Consider the following 22,565-nt stretch of genomic DNA (forward strand, 5'->3'; position numbering starts at 1 on the left):
AGAACAGGATCTGGGGACACTTCAGACCATCTGAGTCAGCACCCAAGGTCTGTCCAGTGTCGCATTTCCGACAGCAACCGCAGGGAAAGGGGCTGGACACCCCCCAGCTGGCAGGCATGCGATCCATCTGACCCCCTGCAAGGCCTCATCCCTGTCCCAAAGAGAGATCAGCTTCCACTCTGAAGCAGGAGGTTCTGTATCCCTCCCCAACGTCCGGTTCATACAGGGCCCAGCGCAATGGGGCAAGGCCCCAAACCTGCCAGCGTTTCTGCGCGATCCCCACGGCCAGCCGCAGTGGTACGGCACAAACGGAAGAGAGAGGTATGGCTACCAGGATGTTTTTTATTTCAATATATTAAATATATATTAATCAGAAAAAAGTCACATATGGTAAATCCCGAAAAAATACACAAATATAAATGTTGATTTTGTTTTACGTACAAGTTTATATACAGGAAAAGGCCAAAACGAGAGAGGAAGCCCTCCCAGGCACAGAAAGCCACGTGGTTGTCAGCCGATAGAACAACAAAATAGGCATCTCCCTCCCAGCCTTCCTAGTGCCCCTTCGCATCTCTCGCTGCCTCTGCAGTTCTCAGCCGTATTTACAAGGTTTAAACCCCCTCTATTTACAGAGACGTCTCTGCAGCGGACAGGCGGGAAGCATCCCATGTGCCATGCCCATGGCACGTGTCCATCGTTCCCTGGGCAGCGCTGCAAAAGCACAAGTGAGGCAAGAAGCCACTGGGAGGGTCTGGAAATGGCTTGGTTCCGGCAGCTGGGGTGGAGCGGCACGATCCTTGCCTGGCTGTAGGATGCCGCAGGCGGGCATGGCAGGGCATCCCTGCGTGTGTCTCAGGACCAGCCCCTCCTACCCAGCGTGGTGAAGTGCCAGTCATTGCAAGCGGTGAGTACAGAGCCGGGGCTGGGTGGGGAGCTGTGGGCACAGGGATATTGGGCATCTGAGTGCATCACCTTAAAGGCACATTGGGGTTCTCCACAGAGAAATACGTCGTGATCCACGGGTTTGGTACACGAGATGGGATGCGGAGGCCAAGCGCGGGTCAGCCACCAGGAGGTGTGAAGGTCTCTGCCCACTTCCGACAAGTCCTCGCAATCCCGGCTGGCAGTGGGGCTCGCTCCCCCCCCGTCTCTGGAAATGCTCCGTTGATCGTCCCTCCCTCTCCGCGCGGGGGGGAGACATGTCCGTCAAAAGTCCCGTTTTATAAAGCGAGTGAGCTCCCTGTGGCAGGGGCCTCTCAGGTCCCGGGGGGCTGTTCCCCCCTCAGAAGGGCAATGTGTCCATGAAGATTTTGTCCACGATGGGAGGTGGCGGCACCAGGTCCTCCAGCTTCAGGTAGAAGATGCGCTGCAGGCCCTGCGTGCAGAGGGTACGCAGCTCCGGCAGCTTGCCCAGCAGCTTGGACAGGCAGTTGGGGCGGATCTGCTCGCTCGTGGTGGACGTCACGTGGTCCTTAAGGCAGCTGATGATTTGGTTCTGGAGATCCTCCACTTTCTTGGGGTCCTTCAGCCCGTGGCGGTCTGGAAAGGAGGAGAGGGGTGGTCACTCCCAGCCCAGCCTAGATCCTATCGGCCATGGCAAAGCAGGCTTGCGCTCCTGCTGCTGCCTCCTGAACTGCCCCCCAACCCCTGGCATGTCTCACCCACCCCAAAGAGCAGACAATCTCTGAGAGTAACGGCACGTTCTGCATGCACCCTTTAACACAAAACCCTCTTTGACTAGCAAGGCATTCTGGGAACTGTAGTTCGCAGCAGGCCCCTGGGAATTTGAGGCTATGGCAAGGCATGCTGGGAAAAGGGCAGGAGTATATACAGGCTCTAGGGCCCCAGCATGCCTCGCTGATTGAGCCAGGTTGTGCTGAAAGCCTGGTTTAAAGAGACAAGCAGATCCTGACAGAGCCTCAGCCCCCCGCAAACAAACAGGCCTAACTGTCCAGGCCTGCCTAGAGATTTGGGTGGTCCCCTCTCCCCCGAGATCTTCCTCGGGCCTGGTTCTCGGAGGCAGGTGTGGAAGTCAGGCCCCTCCAAGGAGTCTCATGCTGTGTGAAATCAGGAGCCACTCCTGAAAGTTAATAATGGTCAGAGCGAATTCCGCCCCTGGGGGAGTGGAGAGCTGGAGGAAGCCAGTGGCTGGAGGAAACAAGCTCGTTTAGGGTTCCTGAGCCTTCTCCCACAGCACGAACCCCCCTCCCCACCGAGGCCCCGGTCACGGCTTGCAGAAGGCTCTCCTAGTGTTACCACCCCACCAGCGTGAGCAGTGCAATAACCCCCAGCCCAATGCCACAGAGGGAGCCGGGGTCCGAGCTGGGATCAGACCCTCTGGCTCCCGTCCAGCGACCAGACTTGCCTATCCCTTCCCCAGAAGCCGGGCAGCAGGAAGGTGCAAAGCCGCCCCACCTGTGATGATGACGAGAGCTGTGAGGCAGGAGAAGGAGGGGACGTCGACGCTCATGCGATGCAGGCTCTGGGAGAACTCGAGGATGGAGTCAATCCACTCCCCGAAGCCCCGCACACACTGCATCCGGTGAAGCACCACCCCGTTGCAAAAGATCAGCTTGCCTTCCTCCGGCTTCGACCTGCAAGGGACGGGACAGAGCCACACGCGGTCAGGAGAGAACGGAGGGCAGGCCGGGACTCTGCCGGCAGCAGCTTGGGAGGGAGGCAGGAAGCGGGGTCAGAGCAGAAACCAGAGATGTAACAGAGGGAGCCTGAGCAGAAGGGAGTAGCGGTGACAGGATCCCGGCCCAGTTAGCCAGGCACTAGGGGCCCTACGCAGCAGGTCTGATGTTCATAGACTCTGGCACCACGGGACCAATCACAGAATATCAGGGATGGACGGGACCTCAGGAGATCATCTAGTCCAACCCCCTGCTCAAAGCAGGGCCAATCCCCAGACAGATTTTTGCCCCAAATCCTTAAGTGGCCCCCTCAAGGATTGAACTTACGACCCTGGGTTGAGCAGGCCATTGCTCAAACCGCTGGGCTGGGCTGTCCGAGTGGAGGGGATGACCCGAGCCACAGTCTCCTTTGAAACGCTAACAGTAGATGGTTCTGCCCAAGGTCCTGATCTCCATGCCCATCCAAGACCCAGGCGGCCATATCGCCATCCCGTATCTCTAAACTCAGCGTCCAGTGGCCACCTGGCTCTGGATGGGGCCAGGGGGTTATGAAGCTGAGGGGGAGTTACCTGTAGGCCAGCCGCAGAATAAAGAGCTCCAGGAATGCAGATTCCAGAAGCAGGTCCTGATCCTCCTTGGGGAGCTCCTGGAACCCTTGGATCTTCTCCGCCCACTTGCGGATCACATCCATGGAGCCGGTGAGCAGGTCGTAGAACTGCTGCACATCCACGCAGTCCTCCTTCTCGAACTGGTAGGAGAGACACTCCTGGAACTGCCAAGCACACAAGCAGGGTTAGCTTCCCCGAGGGCCTGGGACCACGCAGCTACTCATTGCAGTACAAGTCCCAGGCGAGTGGCCGGGGCTGCATCTCTCAAAGCCATTGTACACCCTCCAGGTTAACACATGGGCAGCAGAGAGACAGGAACCCGCACCCATCTGGGCCTGGGCGTTTTCTGCTGCCTAGCACTGGCAGCAAGACTCCTGGGTTCTCGTTTGGGCTGCAGGAAGGAGTTTGTCTAATGGTTAAAGGGAGGAGGGCTGGGAGTCAGGACTCCTGGGTTCTCTGCTACTGGCTTAATCTGTGACTTGGGGCAATTCATTGCACTGTCCTGCCTCAGTTTCCCCCAAGTAAACTGGGGATCGCCCCTAACTCACTGGGGCATTGAGAGGGTTAATGGTTTACTGTTTCTGAAGGTCACGGAGCTCCCTGGATGAAAGAAGCTGGATTGGTCCCTGAGCCTCCAGGCCAGCCGGCATTCCACTGCCGAGGTCATAGCCCAAAGCTCCAGCTCCTGGATAAATTCTATGACAGACTCAGAAATGGTGAGATTCATTTGCAGACAAAAGCGCCCTGTGGCACCTTATGGACTAACAGACATCTTTTAGTCTATAAGGTGCCACAGGACTCTGCTGCTTTTACAGATCCAGACTAACACAGCTACCCCTCTGATATTTGCAGATAAAGCCATCTGGGTGCAGAATGCTGGGCAGAGAACCCAGGAGTCCTGACTCTCAGCCCCCTTTAGCTACTAGACTATACAACCTCCTAGGGCCCAAAAGAGAACCCAGGAATCCTGCAGCCAGGGCTAGGTGCTAGATACCCTGCATGCATGTGGGAAGCTGACTGGATCAGGTAAGCCTGAGTGTTTGGTCAGCACACACTGCCCCGTGAGCACTGCGCTGCTTTCCTCTGAAAGCCTGAGACCTCCCAAGCCACAGGAAGCCCGGTAGCAAGGCAGGGCATGGCTGGCCCCATGGGACAAGCCAGGCACAGACAGGAGGTGGCACATTGGTGGCACAGCCTGGAACAGAACCTCCGAATCCTGCCTCTTGGTTCTCTGCTCCAACTCACTCTCCCTTCCTAGGGCTGGGGAACAGACCCAGGAGTCCTGCCTCCTAGCTCTCTAACCACTGGGTAACACTGCCTTCCCAGAGCTGGGAAGAGAACTCATGTGCCCCGCGCACTAGCCAGCAGACCATGCTGCCCCATTCGTACAGCGCCAGAGCTTGGTCTTGAGTCCAGGATCCCTTCTCTAACCGCCCACAGGCCCAGGGCTTCAACCCCAAAGGTCCGCTGACACGTGGGCTGCACACGGTTCCCTTCCCAGGCAGGGAACCAGCCCTTGGAGGTGCCCTTGCTCCGGGAGCCCCAGGCTCCTGACCCCCATCTGCAAGCGGCAGGTACCTTGGAATAGTCCAGCTTGGTGGCACTGGGTACGGAATCGACGTGCGCCCTGACGAGCGATGTGATGAGGCTGACGGGGGAGGCGTCCTGGGCCTGCTTGGGTTTGGATGGGAGCCGACCTCGGCGCCCCTTCAAGCTGTCCGTTCGGACCACTGAGAAGAGAGGAAAAGGGTACGCGGCTCAGGCAGAGGAAGGGGGTAGGTGGCACGGAGCGAATCCGGCTCAGGCTGTCGTGGCTCTAAGCGGCCCCCTGGCCCCACAGATAAGCTGCCCCAGCACGTCAAGCGCTGGCAAAAGCAATGCTACCTAACCGCCGCCGGAACCGAGTGCGCCGTAGAGAAGAGTGAGCAGAGAAAACGGAACACTGGGAGAGGAAGAGACTCAGCAGGGTGAGGACGGCTCTCTGCACATCCCGTCCCTGGTTGGTTGCGGCTGCAAAAAACACACGGGGAACAGCACGCACAAACAGATCCACGCGCATGGCTGGGGACTGGCTGCAAGCACACACAGGAGCTGGGGGCTGGGCAGGGGCTCACAGAAGTTTGCCCCCAGAATGTTGGAAAATCTGGGGAGATCGGATGGTTCTGGTGCTGTGTCCACCCACTTGTGTCCAAGTGTCACAAGAACAGCTACTGTGTTCCTTGTGAGATTCCAGCCACATCTCCTCTACCCTCTGCCCATCCTGTTCTGGATCCAGCCTGGAACCACAGCCATGGAAAAGCAAGTCATGCTAAATTGGTGGGAGCTGCAAGAAAACAGCAGCATAAGACTGGGCCTGGAAGAGTGCAAGTCAATAGACCTGGGGACAAAGGAGCAGCGCGGTGTCCCGGCAGCGGGACGGGGGAACTGGGCAGCAGCAGAGCTGGAGTGGTGCCGGAAGCAGGAGTCAGGGCTCAGCTCCCAGGAACACACGAGATTTGTTATGGGGGCTGCTGGGCTAGACACAACTTCGGCTCTCCAGCCCGCACAGTGGTTGTCACCACCCAGGGATTTTCCCTAAGCCCCGGCTTAGCTAGAGCCAGCCTGGCAGGGGGACACCGCCCGTCGAGCTCTGTACCTTCTTTGACCATGCCCACGGCGAGGCACTTCTGGAAACGGCAGAACTGGCACCGGTTCCGCCGCCTCTTGTCCACAGGGCAGTCTTTGTTGGCCAGGCAGATGTACTTGGCGTTCTTCTGCACCGTGCGCTGCAGGGAGGAGGAGAAACGAGGGAGCACATCAGCCTCCGGCAAAAAGAGAGTGCGAGAGCCCGGGTGCTCAGAGCCGGGCCCAGACGGAACAAAAGCCCTTCTGTCCTCCTGGTATTTTTATAGCAGTGTCCCTGCCCCACGGCGCCCAGTTTCCAGTTTCACATCCGAGGAGCCATGTTCCCAGGACACGAAAGGGGGAGGGGAACACGTTGCTCTCCCGAGGGGGGTGAGGGGGAACAGCCAGCCACACCTGCACACTTCCATCTGCAGGCAGGAAAACTCGACTGCCTGCTCTTGGCCTGAGCGGTCACTCCCTCTGGGCCCCGAGTCCCCTGCCCTGCCCCCAACCCCGGGCACTCGGCGCCATCCTCCCGGCCCCAGACACAGCTTCTCTCCCCCGCAAAGAGCCAGTGCTGCACGACACAGGGACTGCAGCTGCTCCCCGAAGGGGCCTGGGTCTCAGCTCATCCCAAGGCCTCCCTGAGGTGCCTGGTGCTGGGCCAGAATCACTAGCCACTTTGGAAACCCTGGGCCACGAGGCTCATCCCCCAGCCCCGCCCCCGACGCATAAGCTACGCACAGGCTTCCCCCTCCCCATATGGGTAATGGAACAAATCGGGGCTCAAGGGTGCAAGGGGAAAGGGAGGGAAACCACCAGAGCCACCAAGATCTTCCTACGTGGCTGGTGGTTCAGAGCCCAGACCGAGCCCCCTGGGGCTGCGCATGGAGGCCGGTGCACTTCATAACAGGGGCCTCGGTGGCGGCTCTCTGCAGGACACTCTGCCCCCCCTACTTCCCCAAGCCTAGGCCAGCCAGGGGCACGCAGGGGCTCGCCCCATGCAGAATGGCCACGAGGAGACCTTAGACGCCTTCACTCGGCACATCCGTCGGGGCTCCCTGAGGGACCCCACCTACAGCCCAGATTCCTCTGCGCTGGCTGCAAAGGATTCTGGGACCCGTCTGGGAGCAAGACCAGCCATGCGCTGGGGTGGGAGCAGGGAGGTTGTGACCCTGCCTGCTGGCGAGGGAGGCTGCTGGCTCTGTGGGTTCTCAGGCACTGCCCTGGGTCTCCCCTGGCCACATGTCCCCACCCCCAGCCCCGTACCTTGAAAAAGCCCTTGCAGCCCTCGCAGGTACGGACGCCGTAGTGCTGGCAGGAGGCGTTGTCTCCGCACACGGCACAGCGCCCCTCGTTGGCACCGGGGCTGCGTGTCTTGGCTGGCGACAGGGAGCCGTCCAGCAAGGCGGGGCTCTCCAAGTGCGGAGAGGCCTGGCCCAGGGACAGGCCGGAAAAGCCCACCGGGGAGCTCTGGGAGAGCGCGAAGACCTCTGCGTCCAGCTGGTGTGCGGCGGCCGGCGGCCCCTTGAGGGGGCTCTGAGGGACCCCGGGGCTGGGAGCCGAGGGGCCAAAGAAGAAGGCTGGCTGGGAAGAGTTGCTTTTCGGCTGCTCTGCCCAGGGCCTCATGCCCTCGTAGTTCTGAGTGGGCGAGTAGGGCCCAAAGGAGCTCTCCCACGCTGGGATCTGCGGGGTCTGGAAGCCTGGGGTGGACGGGGACGGGATGGAGCAGGGGCTGCCATAATAGTCTGAGCCGCTCGAAGACATGGTCTCGTCCAGCTGGCTGCTGAAGGAGCCGGGGTAGCAGCCGTACACCTGGACGTCCTCAAATTTGAAGGAGGCGGGTTGGCTGGAGGCCGGGATCTGGTACAAGAACGTGTCGAACTCCCCGCAGTAGTTGTCCATGAAGGTGTTGAAGCTGGGCAGGGAGGTGGTGGCCGCGATCTCGGTGTTGACTAGGTCCATTGTGAACTTGCTGAGCTCAGGAGTCAGGAAGTCTGCCGGGTAGCGCTCACAGGGCCCTCCGCTCTGAGGTAAGGTCCCATGCTGCATTTGGATACAGGGCATCTCTGAGCAAGGGGGCAAAGGGAAAGGCAGAGGCGTTAACAACGGGCTGGAATCACACCCACTCCCCAGGCCATGGCTCCCCAGTCATTGCAGGGCACCAGCTCAGATGTGCAGCACGTGCCATGTGGGAGACAGGCTCTAGCCTTTCCCACAGGCTCTAGGGAAATGCCTCTGATCAGGGGCGTATCGAGCGAACCGTGGATAAGGCACTGGACTAGGAACCAGGAGACCCGTCTTCTATTCCCAGCTCAGATGCCTTGGGCCAGTGGCTACTGTACCCCTCTCAGGAGTCTGATTTGTCTTGAATACCGCCCCCCGTTTCACCTCACTTAAAAACGACTTGCTTACAAAATCAGACAAACATGCAAGCGTCCCAGCCTTGCTGTCACTGAACAATTGCCGACTTTCTCATTTTTACCACAGAATTATAAAATAAATCCATTGGAATATAAACACTGGCCTTACATTTCAGTGTATGGTACATAAAGCAGCATAACCCAGTCATTGTCCGTATGAACCAGTCGTTTGTACTGACTTCGCTAGAGCTTTTTATGTCGCCTGCTGTAAAACTAGGCAAATACCTAGACAAGTTGACATACGCCCTGGAAGAGCTCTGCGTACCTCCGGGATACAGGCTCCCTTGGTTGAGAACCACTGCCTGGGGCATGTCACCTTCCCTCCCACACCTGTGCTCACCCTGTGAGCTCTTTGGGGGAGGGACTGTCTCACCAGCCCCTACCGTAATCTACATCATAACAGAGCGACAGGCCTAAAACCACAGGGGTGGCACCTTAGCAGCACTTGCTGTACAATAACGAACGGCCCTGATCCCAAGAGGTGCTGAGCCTAAAAGGAGCTGGCCAGGTCTCTGTGCAGTTCTGGGCTGGCCAGGTCACAAAGGAGAGAAAGATTCTATCCTCGAGTGGCATGAGCTAGTTCCCCTGCCCGTCCCGCTGGGGGGCCCTAAGCCAACAAGCCAAGGCTGGCTGGACCATGGAGGCTGAGCTCTCCACTGCTCCTCGAAGTCGGTGCCTCGGTCGAGCCTGGCATGGGGCTTACTGCTGCCTGAACTCGGGCACTGCAGGTCCTGGAGGAGACGGTCATTCGCACAAAAACCAGGCACCTTGGGGTGAAAACCCACAGAGGGAAATTTCACCAAACTCAGCATAAAATCGACCCGTTTGCTTACGTCTACATTGCTAGAAGCATCTGCTCCACAGTGCCAAGGTGGGGGCTCGACTCTGCCTCAGTCACAGTGGTGGAAATCAGGAGTAACTCCACCCAAGTCAACCATTGCACGAGCCCCTGGTGGGCTCCGTGAACTGAGGTGTAAGGCCAACCCCCACCTTGGCCCCAGTGATCCGAGGAGCAAATGGGAATAGGAATTCACAGAAGGAAGCTGTGAGCCTTGATATGTGAGAAGGAATCGAGGACATGGCTGTTCTGACAAATTTGTACCTCACACCGGCCTGACATCAGCCAGTTCCTTCGCAGCCGTGGAGCAGCGCAAATTAAGGCCGTCAACGCTGCACTCAAGGTGTTGGAGCCGGGGCTGAAGGTGGAGTTGCATGGCTGAGCCATCAGCCCCAACTGGGAGGAATGGTGGTTCTTAGCTGGCCCCATGGGGCAGAAAGGCCATCAGCTGAGATGTTTTCCCCACAAACGGAGGGAAGCGCAGAGCTGCCAAAGGGCCCTGGTGGCCCTGCCTTGCCATCCCAGAGGCTTGGCGGGGAAGCTTTGCTGGACCAAAATATTGGGTTCCACACCTCCTGGGTGGGAGCGCTGGGCGCAGTTTTGATCCTAATTCAAAAGCCAAACACACAGCACGGGCCAGACTCCAGGATCACTCGGCTCCTGGTTAGGAAGCTAAGTACAAGCCAGGTTCCCAGCAGGCCCCACGCACCCGCTCGCCTGAGCTCTTCAGACACTCCTGCCTCCCAAACTCCACAGCGGAGCGCGTCTCTGCTGCGTTCCCTCCCGCCGGCAGCCAGCAAAGGGAGCAACCAACTTTCACCGGCACCAAACGAGGCCACTTCCAGCTCCGTTCTGACTAGAACAGGCCAAGCAGGGCTGAGCCGGCAGCTCTGCAAAGTGTCAGGGCTGCGATCGGATGGCGGACAGGACGCAGAATGACGCCTCCCAGACCTGCGGCGCACAGGCAGCTCGCTGGGTCAGCCCTACCTGAAGGGCTGCCGCAGCAGATGAGCAGAGTCCTGGCAGCCCTGGCACAGCACAGACATAGCAAGAGCCAGGCCCTGCCCCAAAGTTGTCAGTCTCGGCAGACAAGACAGACAGAGAGAGGAGAAGGGACTTGCCCAGGGCCACGCCATAGGATACCCAGGCGTCCGGCACCTCAGCCCAGCGGGTCCTGTGTGTGCACTCGTTCAAGAACTCTGCAAACCCAGCACCCTGATTTTCCAGCCCATCCTAGTGCCCCCTGACTGACCTGCTCCCCTCACTAGGCAGAGTTTTGTGCCTGTCTCTAGGCACCTGAAGGACCAGCAGGCTGATTCAAAGCACACTGGGCTCACGGCACGGGGCCCCACCAGGTCAGTTCCATGTTACCACTGTTTCCCTCCTAGGGGGACCAAAATCACTCCTGTTGGCTTGGCATGCCCACAACCACAGCCCCGAGCACTTGGCATTTTGCATCTTGACCCACGCAGCCCCCCTACCCCCCAGCTCCAGAGGAGCCATCTTGCTCTCGAGTTCTCACATTGAACCTGCAGCAGAAGAGACTGTGACTGACCCGCACCGCTTTGCCAGCTCGCTTTCCTTTCCAACACATGCCGGCCGCCCTCTCTCAAGCCAGGGAGCAGCAAGGCTGGAACAGCAGACAGGGCCATATAGAGGAGAGACGTAACAAGAGTCCCCGAGCAAGCTGAAAGCCAAGACAGAAGTAACCCTTGCAGCAAGACGATAATGTATCATATCGCAGACCTTTAAAGGTCACCTTCTGATTGGCTGGGAAGCAGTCCTTAACGGCCTGCAAAGGACAGCGGAATGTGGAGACATAGGAATTCCCAGCAGCGTTGACACGGCTGCACCATCAAACAAGGTTACAACGTTCTTCTGGGGCCAGCTGCTCCTTATTCAGGCAAAGCTCCCACTGGCTTTGAGAACAGACTTCAAGACCTAGCCTGGTTATTTAAAAAGATCGAGCCACATACAGCTCCCAGCCACTGTCCTCAGCCAGAAGTCATGCAGAGACCCCACACAGCTCCAGTTTAACGACATTCTCTGCTCAGAGGCCCATGCTGGGGTCCCCTTAGCTGCAAGAAAGGGTTGGCCTGGCAGGTCAGGCTCCGACCTAACGCTCAGGAGATCTAGGTTTCTTTCCCACATCCCCCTTGGGACTCTCTGGTCCTGGTTTTCCCAGATGAAGAACTGGGATAATAATAATTCTATTTTGAGTGGAAGCTTTTTGGGGCAGGGAACCTCTCTTTCTATGTTTGTGCTGTGCCTGGCACAGTAGGCCCCAGACCTCGGCTGGGTTCTACAGCTGCTGGTAGAATATAAATAAATAATGAATACAAATGAAAAAAAAAGCTCATCAGGGATTTTTCCTGGTAAAGGGAGACAAAGTCAATGTGCTTCACAAGGGACAAAGCAGTAAAATTGCCTCATTACCCAAGCAAAGTACTCGCACGAAGTCCTGTCCCCACCGCGACGTGCAGCCCAGTTATTCTGGGTTCCCAACCAGGGGCTTGGCTCTCAGCAGTTAACAACTTCCTGGGATTTACAGTAGCGAAAGCTGGTCACAGATGTGCTCAGCCCGTCCTTAACAGTGTCTCTGGAGAAGATCTGAAGTGCAAAAGGCCAGGTCCTCGGCTCCCGTATGTCACCCTGGCACCACAGAAGTCCCTGTGAGGTTAGGGGAGGGATAGGTCAGTGGTTTGAGCACTGGCCTGGTAAACCCAGGGTTGAGAGTTCAGTCCTTGAGGGGGCCACTTAGGGATCTGCGGCAAAAGCCTGTCTGGGGATCAGTCCTGCTTTGAGCAGGGGGTTGGACTAGATACCTCCTGAGGTCCCTGATAGTCTATGATTTACACCAGCTGAGGACCTGGCCCTGGCATCCGAGAGCAAAGAGCCCAGCTGCCCTCTGTCTTTGATAGAAGAGCTGTGCCAGCTAAAAAGCACATGGTGCTCAATCAGTAACAATGGGTACTGACGGCTTTCCTCCAGTCCTAGTCTTCTGATCATATTTTCCACCATTATGGATGACAGACATCATATACACACACCTCTACAGCCAGAGGTCACTATGCTGCGTAACAGACCCATTCAGAACTCATGGGCAGCAACAGAGCAAAAACTCAAGGCACCTGCGCTCCATATGCCCAGGCTCCAGCTGACTGAGCCATCAGCTGTTTTCAGTATAAGGCTCATGACACACAGTTGGGTCATTCTAATTCTAACCAGCAAAGAGGTCCCCCTCCTCCCCACCCCGCTAACACACTATTTACGACTGTCTACGCCTGTTCCCCACCTGCACTCTGCCATCGCAATAGTCCCATCTTGCATTCCCTTGTTGTTGCTATAGCAACCCAACAATGCTACACATCACTGGGCCTTTATGGTGGGTGTTTTTAAAATGCAAATGGCTTTGATATAAAAACCACCACCAATGGCAAAATGTGCGACTCCTCAGCCTGCACAGACTGAGCCTACTCACAAGGTTTGTCAGCAGTCGCTCTCCCCTTCATAGGGTGACCAAACAGCAAGTGTGAAAACCTGGGATGAGGTGGGGAGTACTAGGCACCTATGTAAGACAAAGCCCCAAATATCAGGACTGTCCATCTGCTCACCCTGTCCTTTCACAGCTTGCGTTTTAAAAATTTGCAAGGGAAGGGGTCAACAGGAAAAGTTGATTTCCTGGATGATTAAAGCTTACTCTGGGTTTTCGCAGGCGCTGCTTGCTTATTCAAATTTATTTGTTCCTTCCTCATGTTAAAAATTCTCCTTAGAGAGACTGATACACACATTATGATGTTTTAAAGCAATAGAAAAATCCCTCACATAGTACTTCAAAAATTACCGTGCACTATGGATTTGTGCACTTGGTTGCTCCAACGCAACACAAGTGAAGTCACTCTGGATTTCCAGCATTGTAAATGAGAGCAGAATCTGTTCCCCACTCTAACTACTCTCCTATGATTAATATGTAGCCTGATCCAGGGAGATGCTGCAGATAATGGCTCAAGACCAGGCCTGTTAATTTTTGATACAATGAGTATTTATAAGGTGCCCCTCCCTGTGGTACCCAGAAAAATGCGTTACCCCCTGTGATTGGATTCTGTTGCACAGGGGATGACAGCACCATGTTCACAAGTCTTTAGCCAAAGCACAAGAGCACTTCCCCTCCTCCCAGGTGGCAATAAATTGACTTTGCCAGTCTTTCAGCAACTTAGAAATGAACGCAGCCTGGGTGGTGAATCTGGTTGCCAGGTGTGTTAAGGCAAAGCTGCGTCTGTTGCTTGGGTCCAGCCAGAAACTGCATTCCGCCCCAGCAGGATCCAGGCTCAGCAACCATATAAAAGGGAGCCAGGTGGGGCCTTTCCTGATTTGCTCCCCTGCACCGTGCTGGTGCCAAGTTGTTTTGCAAGTCAAAATTCAGAGGGATTTTATTTTTATTTAAAAAAGAAACAAAAAACCAGCTTCTCTGAGACCAGCCATTCAGCAGAAAGTCCACTGCTGTTCTACAGCAGCTCCACACACAGGTCAAAGGAGGGTCCTCGTTTGCATTCCAGAATCATCAACACAGAATAATATTGGCAAAACCAATTAACTGACCATTTGATTAAAGCAGGGGTTCTCAGACATCACTGCACCACAACCCCCCTTCTGACAACAAAAATTGCTACACGCCCCCAGGACACCAAGGACCAGGGGGTAGCCGGGTTAGTCTGCAGCCACAAAAACAATGAGGAGTCCAGTGGCACCTTCAAGGCTAACCGATTTATTTGGGCAGGAAGAGGGACCGAAGCCTGAGCCTGCCTGAGCTCTGCCCCCCCAGCAGGGGGACCAGGGACAAAACTAAAGCCAGAGCCAGAGCCCCACCACTCTAGGCAGAGGGGCAAAGCTGAATCTCAAGGGCCTCAGTGCCAGGCTGGGGGCCTGTAACCTGGGCCCCTGCCCCCCACACACTCAGGGCTGAAGCCCTGAGGCTTTGGCCCTAGGCAATGGGGCTCTGGATTTGGCCCAGGGGCCCAACAAGGCTGTCAACCCTTGGTGACCCCATTAAAATGGGATCCCAATCCACAGGTTTAAGACCCGCTGAATTCAAGTACCCTCCTGGATACCTTGCTAAAGGCAGGGGATTTCAGAGGTGTGTGTCTATGTTGCAGTGTCAGATGACAGTAGAAGAAGTTGCAACTTATTACATTTAAAGCGGTCTGAAAAAGGTGTGTGTGTGTGTGGGGGGGGATCTTAACCTGGGAGCAGCAGCTTTGCTAAAACAATGCTAAAAGTGAGCCCCTCAGGGACTCCACTCAATTTAAAAACCTTTTGACTGGGCTAGGTCTGCGACTCGTCGCGACGCCCTCCTGCTGGCCCCTACACACTTTAAACCCTGCCTTTAAAACAGCCAAACAAGGCAGCCAAGTGCCAGCCTGCCAAGGTGACTGGGGAAAGGAGGGCAGAGCTCTGGACACCGGCAAGGTGCTAATTTGCAGAGGGGCTTTAAAGAGCCTTTGGGAGAGCTCCCATTACTCTATGCCCACGGCACTCCTGACCCACGGTCACTTCTCACACAGCCCTGGCACGCAGCCTGCCCACTGGCGTTGTGCCGCGTCCTCAGTGCAACACACGGTATCAAAGCTGATCCGCCAGCTCAAGAGCCCCCACCCCCAATAAAACGGACACCGCTGCTTTTAAATAGCAAAGAGCAGCAGCAGCAGCCACTGCCCCTGCAGCCTCCACGCCCCCCCAGCACAATGTCAATCAAGAGTAGAAAAATAAAACCACCCCCCAGAACTCCCAAGTCGGGTTCCTGCAATTTTAGACTCCTCCCCCTCAAAAAAAAACCAAATACAGCCTGTAAAGGCGCCCAGCTCAATGGACAGGAACGCGCCCCCCTATCCCACCTTGCACTTCAACTCTGCACAGGAGACAGCAGCACCGCCCCCCCATGCAACATAAACAGGAGACACCCCCCCTTGCCAGCCGCCCACCCATGCAACATAAACCGGAGACCCCCCCCTTTGCCAGCCGGCCCCCCATTTAACATAAACCGGAGACACCCCCCTTTGCCAGCCGCCCCCCCCATTCAACATAAACCGGAGACACCCCCCTTGCCAGCCGCCCCCCCATTTAACATAAACCGGAGACACCCCCCCTTGCCAGCCGCCCCCCCATTTAACATAAACCGGAGACACCCCCCCTTGCCAGCCGCCCCCCCATTTAACATAAACCGGAGACCCCCTCTTCCCATGCCCCCCAGCAACACCGTCCCTTCTTGCAATATAAACCGGAGACCCCTCATCCCCAGCCGCCAATCCCATGCCCCACAGCCGCCCCCCCCAGCTCCCTCCCTGCCAGGGCCCGGCCCCCCCGCACTCCCACCTGGCAGCACGGCGCTGCGGAGCGTCCCCTGGGCCGAGCAAGCCACATACCCGGCTGGACGGGACGGGACTCGGCGGCGAGCTGCACTGCACTGCGGGCGGGCGCCCGGCGGCCGGACGCGCTCGGGCAGCACTGGGGCTCCCAGCCCGGCGCGGGGAGATCCTCTTAAGCCCTCTGTGACGCACGGCCCGGGGGCGGGGCCAGAGGAGGGGGGACCCGCTGACGCAGGCCGGCTGCAGCCCTGCCCATACAAGGCGCGAAGGGGCGGCGTGTTCCGGTCCCCACGGGGCGCGCTGGAATGTCGGGGCGGGTGACGCACACGGGGTTCCATTGACGCAGGCCTGCGAAGGGTTTGATCTAAAAATAGCCCAGCGCGGCCCCTTGCTAAAAATAGACCCTCCTGCCAGGGCGGGGAGGGGGAGCGAATAGACAGAGCCAAAGTGGGGGCAGGGGACTCACAGGTGGGGGGAGGAAAGGGGGGGTTGCAGGTGGAAAGACTGAAGTGGACAGTGAAAGGGGGCAGCCAGCGCCCCCAGGAGGGGCAGGGACTCACAGGTGGGGGGAGGAAAGGGGGGGTTGCAGGTGGAAAGACTGAAGTGGACAGTGAAGGGGGGCAGCCAGCGCCCCCAGGAGGGGCAGGGACTCACAGGTGGGGGGAGGAAAGGGGGGGTTGCAGGTGGAAAGACTGAAGTGGACAGTGAAGGGGGGCAGCCAGCGCCCCCAGGAGGGGCAGGGGACTCACAGGTGGGGGGAGGAAAGGGGGGGTTGCAGGTGGAAAGACTGAAGTGGACAGTGAAGGGGGGCAGCCAGCGCCGCCAGGAGGGGCAGGGACTCACAGGAGGGGGGAGGAAAGGGGGGGTTGCAGGTGGAAAGACTGAAGTGGACAGTGAAAGGGGGCAGCCAGCGCCCCCAGGAGGGGCAGGGACTCACAGGTGGGGGGAGGAAAGGGGGGGTTGCAGGTGGAAAGACTGAAGTGGACAGTGAAGGGGGGCAGCCAGCGCCCCCAGGAGGGGCAGGGACTCACAGGAGGGGGGAGGAAAGGGGGGGTTGCAGGTGGAAAGACTGAAGTGGACAGTGAAGGGGGGCAGCCAGCGCCCCCAGGAGGGGCAGGGACTCACAGGTGGGGGGAGGAAAGGGGGGGTTGCAAGTGGAAAGACTGAAGTGGACAGTGAAAGGGGGCAGCCAGCGCCCCCAGGAGGGGCAGGGACTCACAGGAGGGGGGAGGAAAGGGGGGGTTGCAGGTGGAAAGACTGAAGTGGACAGTGAAAGGGGGCAGCCAGCGCCCCCAGGAGGGGGAGGGGCAGGGGCAGGGACTCACAGGAGGGGGGAGGAAAGGGGGGGTTGCAGGTGGAAAGACTGAAGTGGACAGTGAAGGGGGGCAGCCAGCGCCCCCAGGAGGGGCAGGGACTCACAGGAGGGGGGAGGAAAGGGGGGGTTGCAGGTGGAAAGACTGAAGTGGACAGTGAAAGGGGGCAGCCAGCGCCCCCAGGAGGGGCAGGGACTCACAGGAGGGGGGAGGAAAGGGGGGGTTGCAAGTGGAAAGACTGAAGTGGACAGTGAAAGGGGGCAGCCAGCGCCCCCAGGAGGGGCAGGGACTCACAGGAGGGGGGAGGAAAGGGGGGGTTGCAGGTGGAAAGACTGAAGTGGACAGTGAAAGGGGGCAGCCAGCGCCCCCAGGAGGGGCAGGGACTCACAGGTGGGGGGAGGAAAGGGGGGGTTGCAGGTGGAAAGACTGAAGTGGACAGTGAAAGGGGGCAGCCAGCGCCCCCAGGAGGGTCAGGGACTCACAGGTGGGGGGAGGAAAGGGGGGGTTGCAGGTGGAAAGACTGAAGTGGACAGTGAAGGGGGGCAGCCAGCGCCCCCAGGAGGGGCAGGGACTCACAGGTGGGGGGAGGAAAGGGGGGGTTGCAGGTGGAAAGACTGAAGTGGACAGTGAAGGGGGGCAGCCAGCGCCCCCAGGAGGGGCAGGGGACTCACAGGTGGGGGGAGGAAAGGGGGGGTTGCAGGTGGAAAGACTGAAGTGGACAGTGAAGGGGGGCAGCCAGCGCCCCCAGGAGGGGCAGGGACTCACAGGAGGGGGGAGGAAAGGGGGGGTTGCAGGTGGAAAGACTGAAGTGGACAGTGAAAGGGGGCAGCCAGCGCCCCCAGGAGGGGCAGGGACTCACAGGTGGGGGGAGGAAAGGGGGGGTTGCAGGTGGAAAGACTGAAGTGGACAGTGAAGGGGGGCAGCCAGCGCCCCCAGGAGGGGCAGGGACTCACAGGAGGGGGGAGGAAAGGGGGGGTTGCAGGTGGAAAGACTGAAGTGGACAGTGAAGGGGGGCAGCCAGCGCCCCCAGGAGGGGCAGGGACTCACAGGTGGGGGGAGGAAAGGGGGGGTTGCAAGTGGAAAGACTGAAGTGGACAGTGAAAGGGGGCAGCCAGCGCCCCCAGGAGGGGCAGGGACTCACAGGAGGGGGGAGGAAAGGGGGGGTTGCAGGTGGAAAGACTGAAGTGGACAGTGAAAGGGGGCAGCCAGCGCCCCCAGGAGGGGGAGGGGCAGGGGCAGGGACTCACAGGAGGGGGGAGGAAAGGGGGGGTTGCAGGTGGAAAGACTGAAGTGGACAGTGAAAGGGGGCAGCCAGCGCCCCCAGGAGGGGCAGGGACTCACAGGAGGGGGGAGGAAAGGGGGGGTTGCAGGTGGAAAGACTGAAGTGGACAGTGAAAGGGGGCAGCCAGCGCCCCCAGGAGGGGCAGGGACTCACAGGAGGGGGGAGGAAAGGGGGGGTTGCAAGTGGAAAGACTGAAGTGGACAGTGAAAGGGGGCAGCCAGCGCCCCCAGGAGGGGCAGGGACTCACAGGAGGGGGGAGGAAAGGGGGGGTTGCAGGTGGAAAGACTGAAGTGGACAGTGAAAGGGGGCAGCCAGCGCCCCCAGGAGGGGCAGGGACTCACAGGTGGGGGGAGGAAAGGGGGGGTTGCAGGTGGAAAGACTGAAGTGGACAGTGAAAGGGGGCAGCCAGCGCCCCCAGGAGGGTCAGGGACTCACAGGTGGGGGGAGGAAAGGGGGGGTTGCAGGTGGAAAGACTGAAGTGGACAGTGAAAGGGGGCAGCCAGCGCCCCCAGGAGGGGCAGGGACTCACAGGTGGGGGGAGGAAAGGGGGGGTTGCAGGTGGAAAGACTGAAGTGGACAGTGAAAGGGGGCAGCCAGCACCCCCAGGAGGGGCAGGGACTCACAGGTGGGGGGAGGAAAGGGGGGGTTGCAAGTGGAAAGACTGAAGTGGACAGTGAAAGGGGGCAGCCAGCGCCCCCAGGAGGGGCAGGGACTCACAGGAGGGGGGAGGAAAGGGGGGGTTGCAGGTGGAAAGACTGAAGTGGACAGTGAAGGGGGGCAGCCAGCGGGCCAGCTGTCACCACGGGTGTATTTTAAAAAGCTACTTTGGGTCAGGGCTTAATGTGTAAGGAAAGAGAGGCTGGGCCCGAGCAATTGTTTTCCATTCATAACTGATCCAGCAGGCCCGTGGGCCAGGGTCAGCACAGGGGGCTCCCCGCTGGCTGCCTGCCCTACCGAGAGGTGGGGTAGGGAGAGAATTAGAGGAGAATTCTCTTGTTTGATTGCCAGATTACTTCTGGGCACCCAGATCTAGGACTGCCTCCAGGTAGAGAGAGCTGGCATGCTTAAGAACAGCACCTTTATTTTTTTTAACCATTATGTAGGATGCTACCTCTACTTTGAATGAACGTTTATTGCAAATCTCACTCAGTGTTTATGGCCCTGCAAATATTTCTGCAGAGGGTGAAAATAAGCATGTGATCATTAACTTCACAGGGAATTACTTAAATTTCAGTCTGTGCATTAGTGCAGGATGGGGGCCTGAACGGGGTGATCTTTACATACCCAGTCTTTAAACTCACCCAGGTTTGCACTCACACATACCCACACACACAGTTGTGCTGTCCCCACTTCCATAAAACACACCCAGAATATTTCACAAAACTGGAATCTCTTTACACTTTGTTTTTTAAAGTTGGAGAACAGTAAAAGTTACCTGGAACATTTTGTAAAACTGGGGTAATTTCCAGTTTCCTTCCCCTGTGAAATACACCTGGGATATTTTGCAGACCTGGGCTCACTTCTAATTGCTTTTGGTTTGCTCTGCTGCCCATCACCGTACATGAGCACTTCGGAGAAGCTCCCTGAAGCAGGGCCCATCTTTCTTGTTAGATGTGCGTACGCTGCCTGGCATGACAGTGCCTCCCACCATACAGATTCCATAGTAACCATCAGCACTCGCTTTAGCCCAGCAGCGTTGCAGCAGGGTGTTCTCGGTACCTGCCAGTGCAGAGGGCAATTCCAGAGGTGCAGAATTCCCTGTTCCTTCTCGCAGGGAGATGATTCTGCAGCACCGGGCTCGTCGCATTTGTTGTCAGGAAGAGCCCTGTGGAAACCCTGCAAGTTCACTCAAAGGAGGGAGGGAAACTAGGGATGTGGGTTATGGAGAATTCTGAAAAACTAGGTCAGCATGGAGCACGTGGCCTCCCGCACCTGTCGCTTCCCAGGATTAATGGGCGATTCTTTTTCTCCCCTTTGAAGTCACACAGGAACCATGGCTCTGACACACCCCAGAGCCACTCCTCTGCCATTGGGGGGAGGAGACTCCCACCAGACCAGTATCCGGTGCAGCCTTCTTACGCAGGCTGTACACTCCCTTTAGGGCTGGCCCCAGTCCTGCTGTTGCCACCCTCCTCAGAGTGTCCCCCCATGCCCATTCCCCTACCCACAGCCCCTGCTTTATGGTGTACGGAGAGCCCCAGAGTCCACCCCTGCTGTGGCCTGGTTCCTAGCCTTGCCTCCTCTTGCTTGGGTGGCAGCTCCCTTCCTCCACTAGGCAGAATAGGCTCCTATGATGCTAATGGTGACAAATGATTACTGGCCATTGCCCTCTGCTGGATAGAATCAGAACTGCTTCCCAGGTGTCATTCTCTCCACACTGCAAAGGGCTAAGGGGGATTCTCCCTCATACTGAGTGTGACGGGGCTGGGCTTTCCAGAAAAGGAGAAGCCATGTTCTGTGCAGGCTGCTGCTCTGAAATGTCAGGAGGCTGGGGTGTGCAGCAAAGCAAAGGCCTTGGTGAAAGGGGAACAGACCCCAGCTCCCTTTCTTGTAACTTGAGATGCTTGTTTGCTGCATCAGCACAACAAGGAGAAAATACGAATCCAATACCCATAGGGGTCTGGGAGCCTGGACATAAAAACAGCTAAGCCCGAGAGCAAAACCGACGGCAGTGTCTGGTTTCCTCGGCCCCAGGGGTTAAATCCAGTGACATGCCAATAAGAGCGGAAAGCAACCACCAAATTCAACAAAAAGACAGCACAGCCTGGCTCTAGGGACAGATGAACCGGAGAAGTCACCTCGCACACGTGTCCGAGTCACTGTTTCAGCCACCGCGGGGAGATTGTTGGGAGAACCAGACCACCAGCTCCTAGCCTGCTTTGGGGAGTATGGATCTGAGGCGCGCAAAGAACCAGTTCTTATTGCTACAGGCTTCTGTTCTGATAGTGCCCCACAGCTGCAGGTAGCAGCGAGGTCTCTAGTGTGCAAACACCGACACCCCCTTTGAATTTAGCTTCAGATCCAAACCAGCTTTGCACGCGGAAGCCAGTCTCTGCAGCTCAGTTAAAAGGTACCATCATTGACCTTAACCACAGCAGTGACATTCCCAGAGCCCCCAGGTCACTGGGGTCTGCATACTCGGACACTAACCAGCCTTGTCCCGATGGACGAGCCAGCGATACACCTTCCCCTCAGGGACAGGCCTTGCTTCATTTTCAAAGGAGTTCTGGGGGCCCACAAGCCAAGAAATTTCAGGGGTTCAGCTCCTCTGCTCCTTTAGAGAATCCCAGCCCCCAGTCAGCTCCACACACAAACCTATCCCCATTTATTAGAGGTGCATTTAAAAGTCAGTGTAGTTAAACCAGTGCAAGCCCCAGTATGGACACTCTTAATTCAATTTAAACCCAGTTCATATTGGGAAACGTCGATGCAAGTTAAACCGACACAAGCCAGTTTTAAAGCAATGTAAGAGCGCCCACGCAGTGGTTTGCCCTGGTTCAGCTACACTGGTTTGCAGCTTCAGTGTGTAGACAAGGCCAGGATGCAGAATCACTTCTAGGAGGAGGTTTTCCCACACTCGCTTTGAGTTACCAAATGCCCTCAGATGTCACTGCCCTTGCAGAAATCACACAGCACCTTGCAGGATCAATCCCTCTAAAATCTACCCCCTTGGGGTCCCTCTTCTCTGCTCGAGCACCTCTCATAGTGTGGCCCATCCCCGGTTTGCTAAGGCAGCACCAGTCCAGCAGACAGAAAGAGGGATTTCACAGGTTGGTAAGTCAGCAGCTGGAAAGATTTATGCATTTTCCTATTGTTAAAATATTTTTAGCCCAAGCTCTGGATTTGTTTAAATGCTCACGTTTATAAAAGCAACTGCGTAATGAGATGCGTTTTTATTACATGTTTGTGCTGAGTTCCTGGCGGGCCTCCCAGGGCGGCTGGGCTGGGGAATGTGTCTGTGGGCTGGATTGCTGGGTGATCCTTCCAGCAGTTCCAATCCACTGGCTCAGGAGGGCCCTGCACTGGGTAAATAAATTGTATTCTCGGTAAATAAGGAAAAGACAAAATGAGGAACAGAGCGCGGGGGGCGAGGGGGGAAGGAAATGGAGAAGCCTCTAATGTACAAGCTGCTAAATATACATCCAGGGTTAGAGGTTGCATGGCTTTAACTGTGGGTGGAATTTAACTCTTAGCAAGTAGATAGGTTGCAACATTTATTCTGAGGAACTGAGTGTGTCCAAGCCAGACATTCCCACTGTGCTGCAGGGCTTCTGACAGAGATACCGCTCTGAGCACTTGCTACAGAGGAGAGGGAGGGTAGCGCGGTGGTTAAGGCATTAACCTAGGACTCCAGGGACTACCATTCGGTTCCCAGTTCTGCCACAGACTCTTGGACAAATCACTCTCTCTGTGACACAGTTCCCTTCCTGGAAAACAGGGACAAGAGAATGGGGGTGTTGTGAAGCTACGCACACTTAGATGCTGCGGTAACAGAATGC

At 57.3% G+C, this 22,565-nt stretch overlaps 1 protein-coding gene across 3 annotated transcripts in view; it reads right to left on the reverse strand.

Moving 5' to 3' along the window:
* Positions 1–328: 328 nt before the first annotated feature.
* The window catches only part of NR4A1 (nuclear receptor subfamily 4 group A member 1), a 31,376-nt gene continuing 9,139 nt past the window's right edge, over positions 329–22,565 (reverse strand). The window contains exons 1-7 of one of the 3 annotated variants that reach the window (XM_030554885.1): positions 15,529–15,599; positions 7,118–7,917; positions 5,880–6,009; positions 4,823–4,974; positions 3,206–3,408; positions 2,416–2,594; positions 329–1,539 (exon numbers count right to left, since the gene is read on the reverse strand). In XM_030554885.1, the coding sequence (XP_030410745.1) occupies positions 1,283–1,539; positions 2,416–2,594; positions 3,206–3,408; positions 4,823–4,974; positions 5,880–6,009; positions 7,118–7,915 (1,719 nt within the window). In that variant the 5' untranslated portion in view covers positions 7,916–7,917; positions 15,529–15,599 and the 3' untranslated portion in view covers positions 329–1,282. Of the gene's footprint in view, positions 1,540–2,415; positions 2,595–3,205; positions 3,409–4,822; positions 4,975–5,879; positions 6,010–7,117; positions 7,918–15,478; positions 15,600–22,565 lie in introns of those variants that run through there. The other 2 variants (XM_030554888.1, XM_030554887.1) reach the window with 2 other exon arrangements.

This window comes from Gopherus evgoodei, chromosome 3 (assembly GCF_007399415.2).
Source record: "Gopherus evgoodei ecotype Sinaloan lineage chromosome 3, rGopEvg1_v1.p, whole genome shotgun sequence".
Lineage (NCBI taxonomy): Eukaryota > Metazoa > Chordata > Testudines > Testudinidae > Gopherus > Gopherus evgoodei.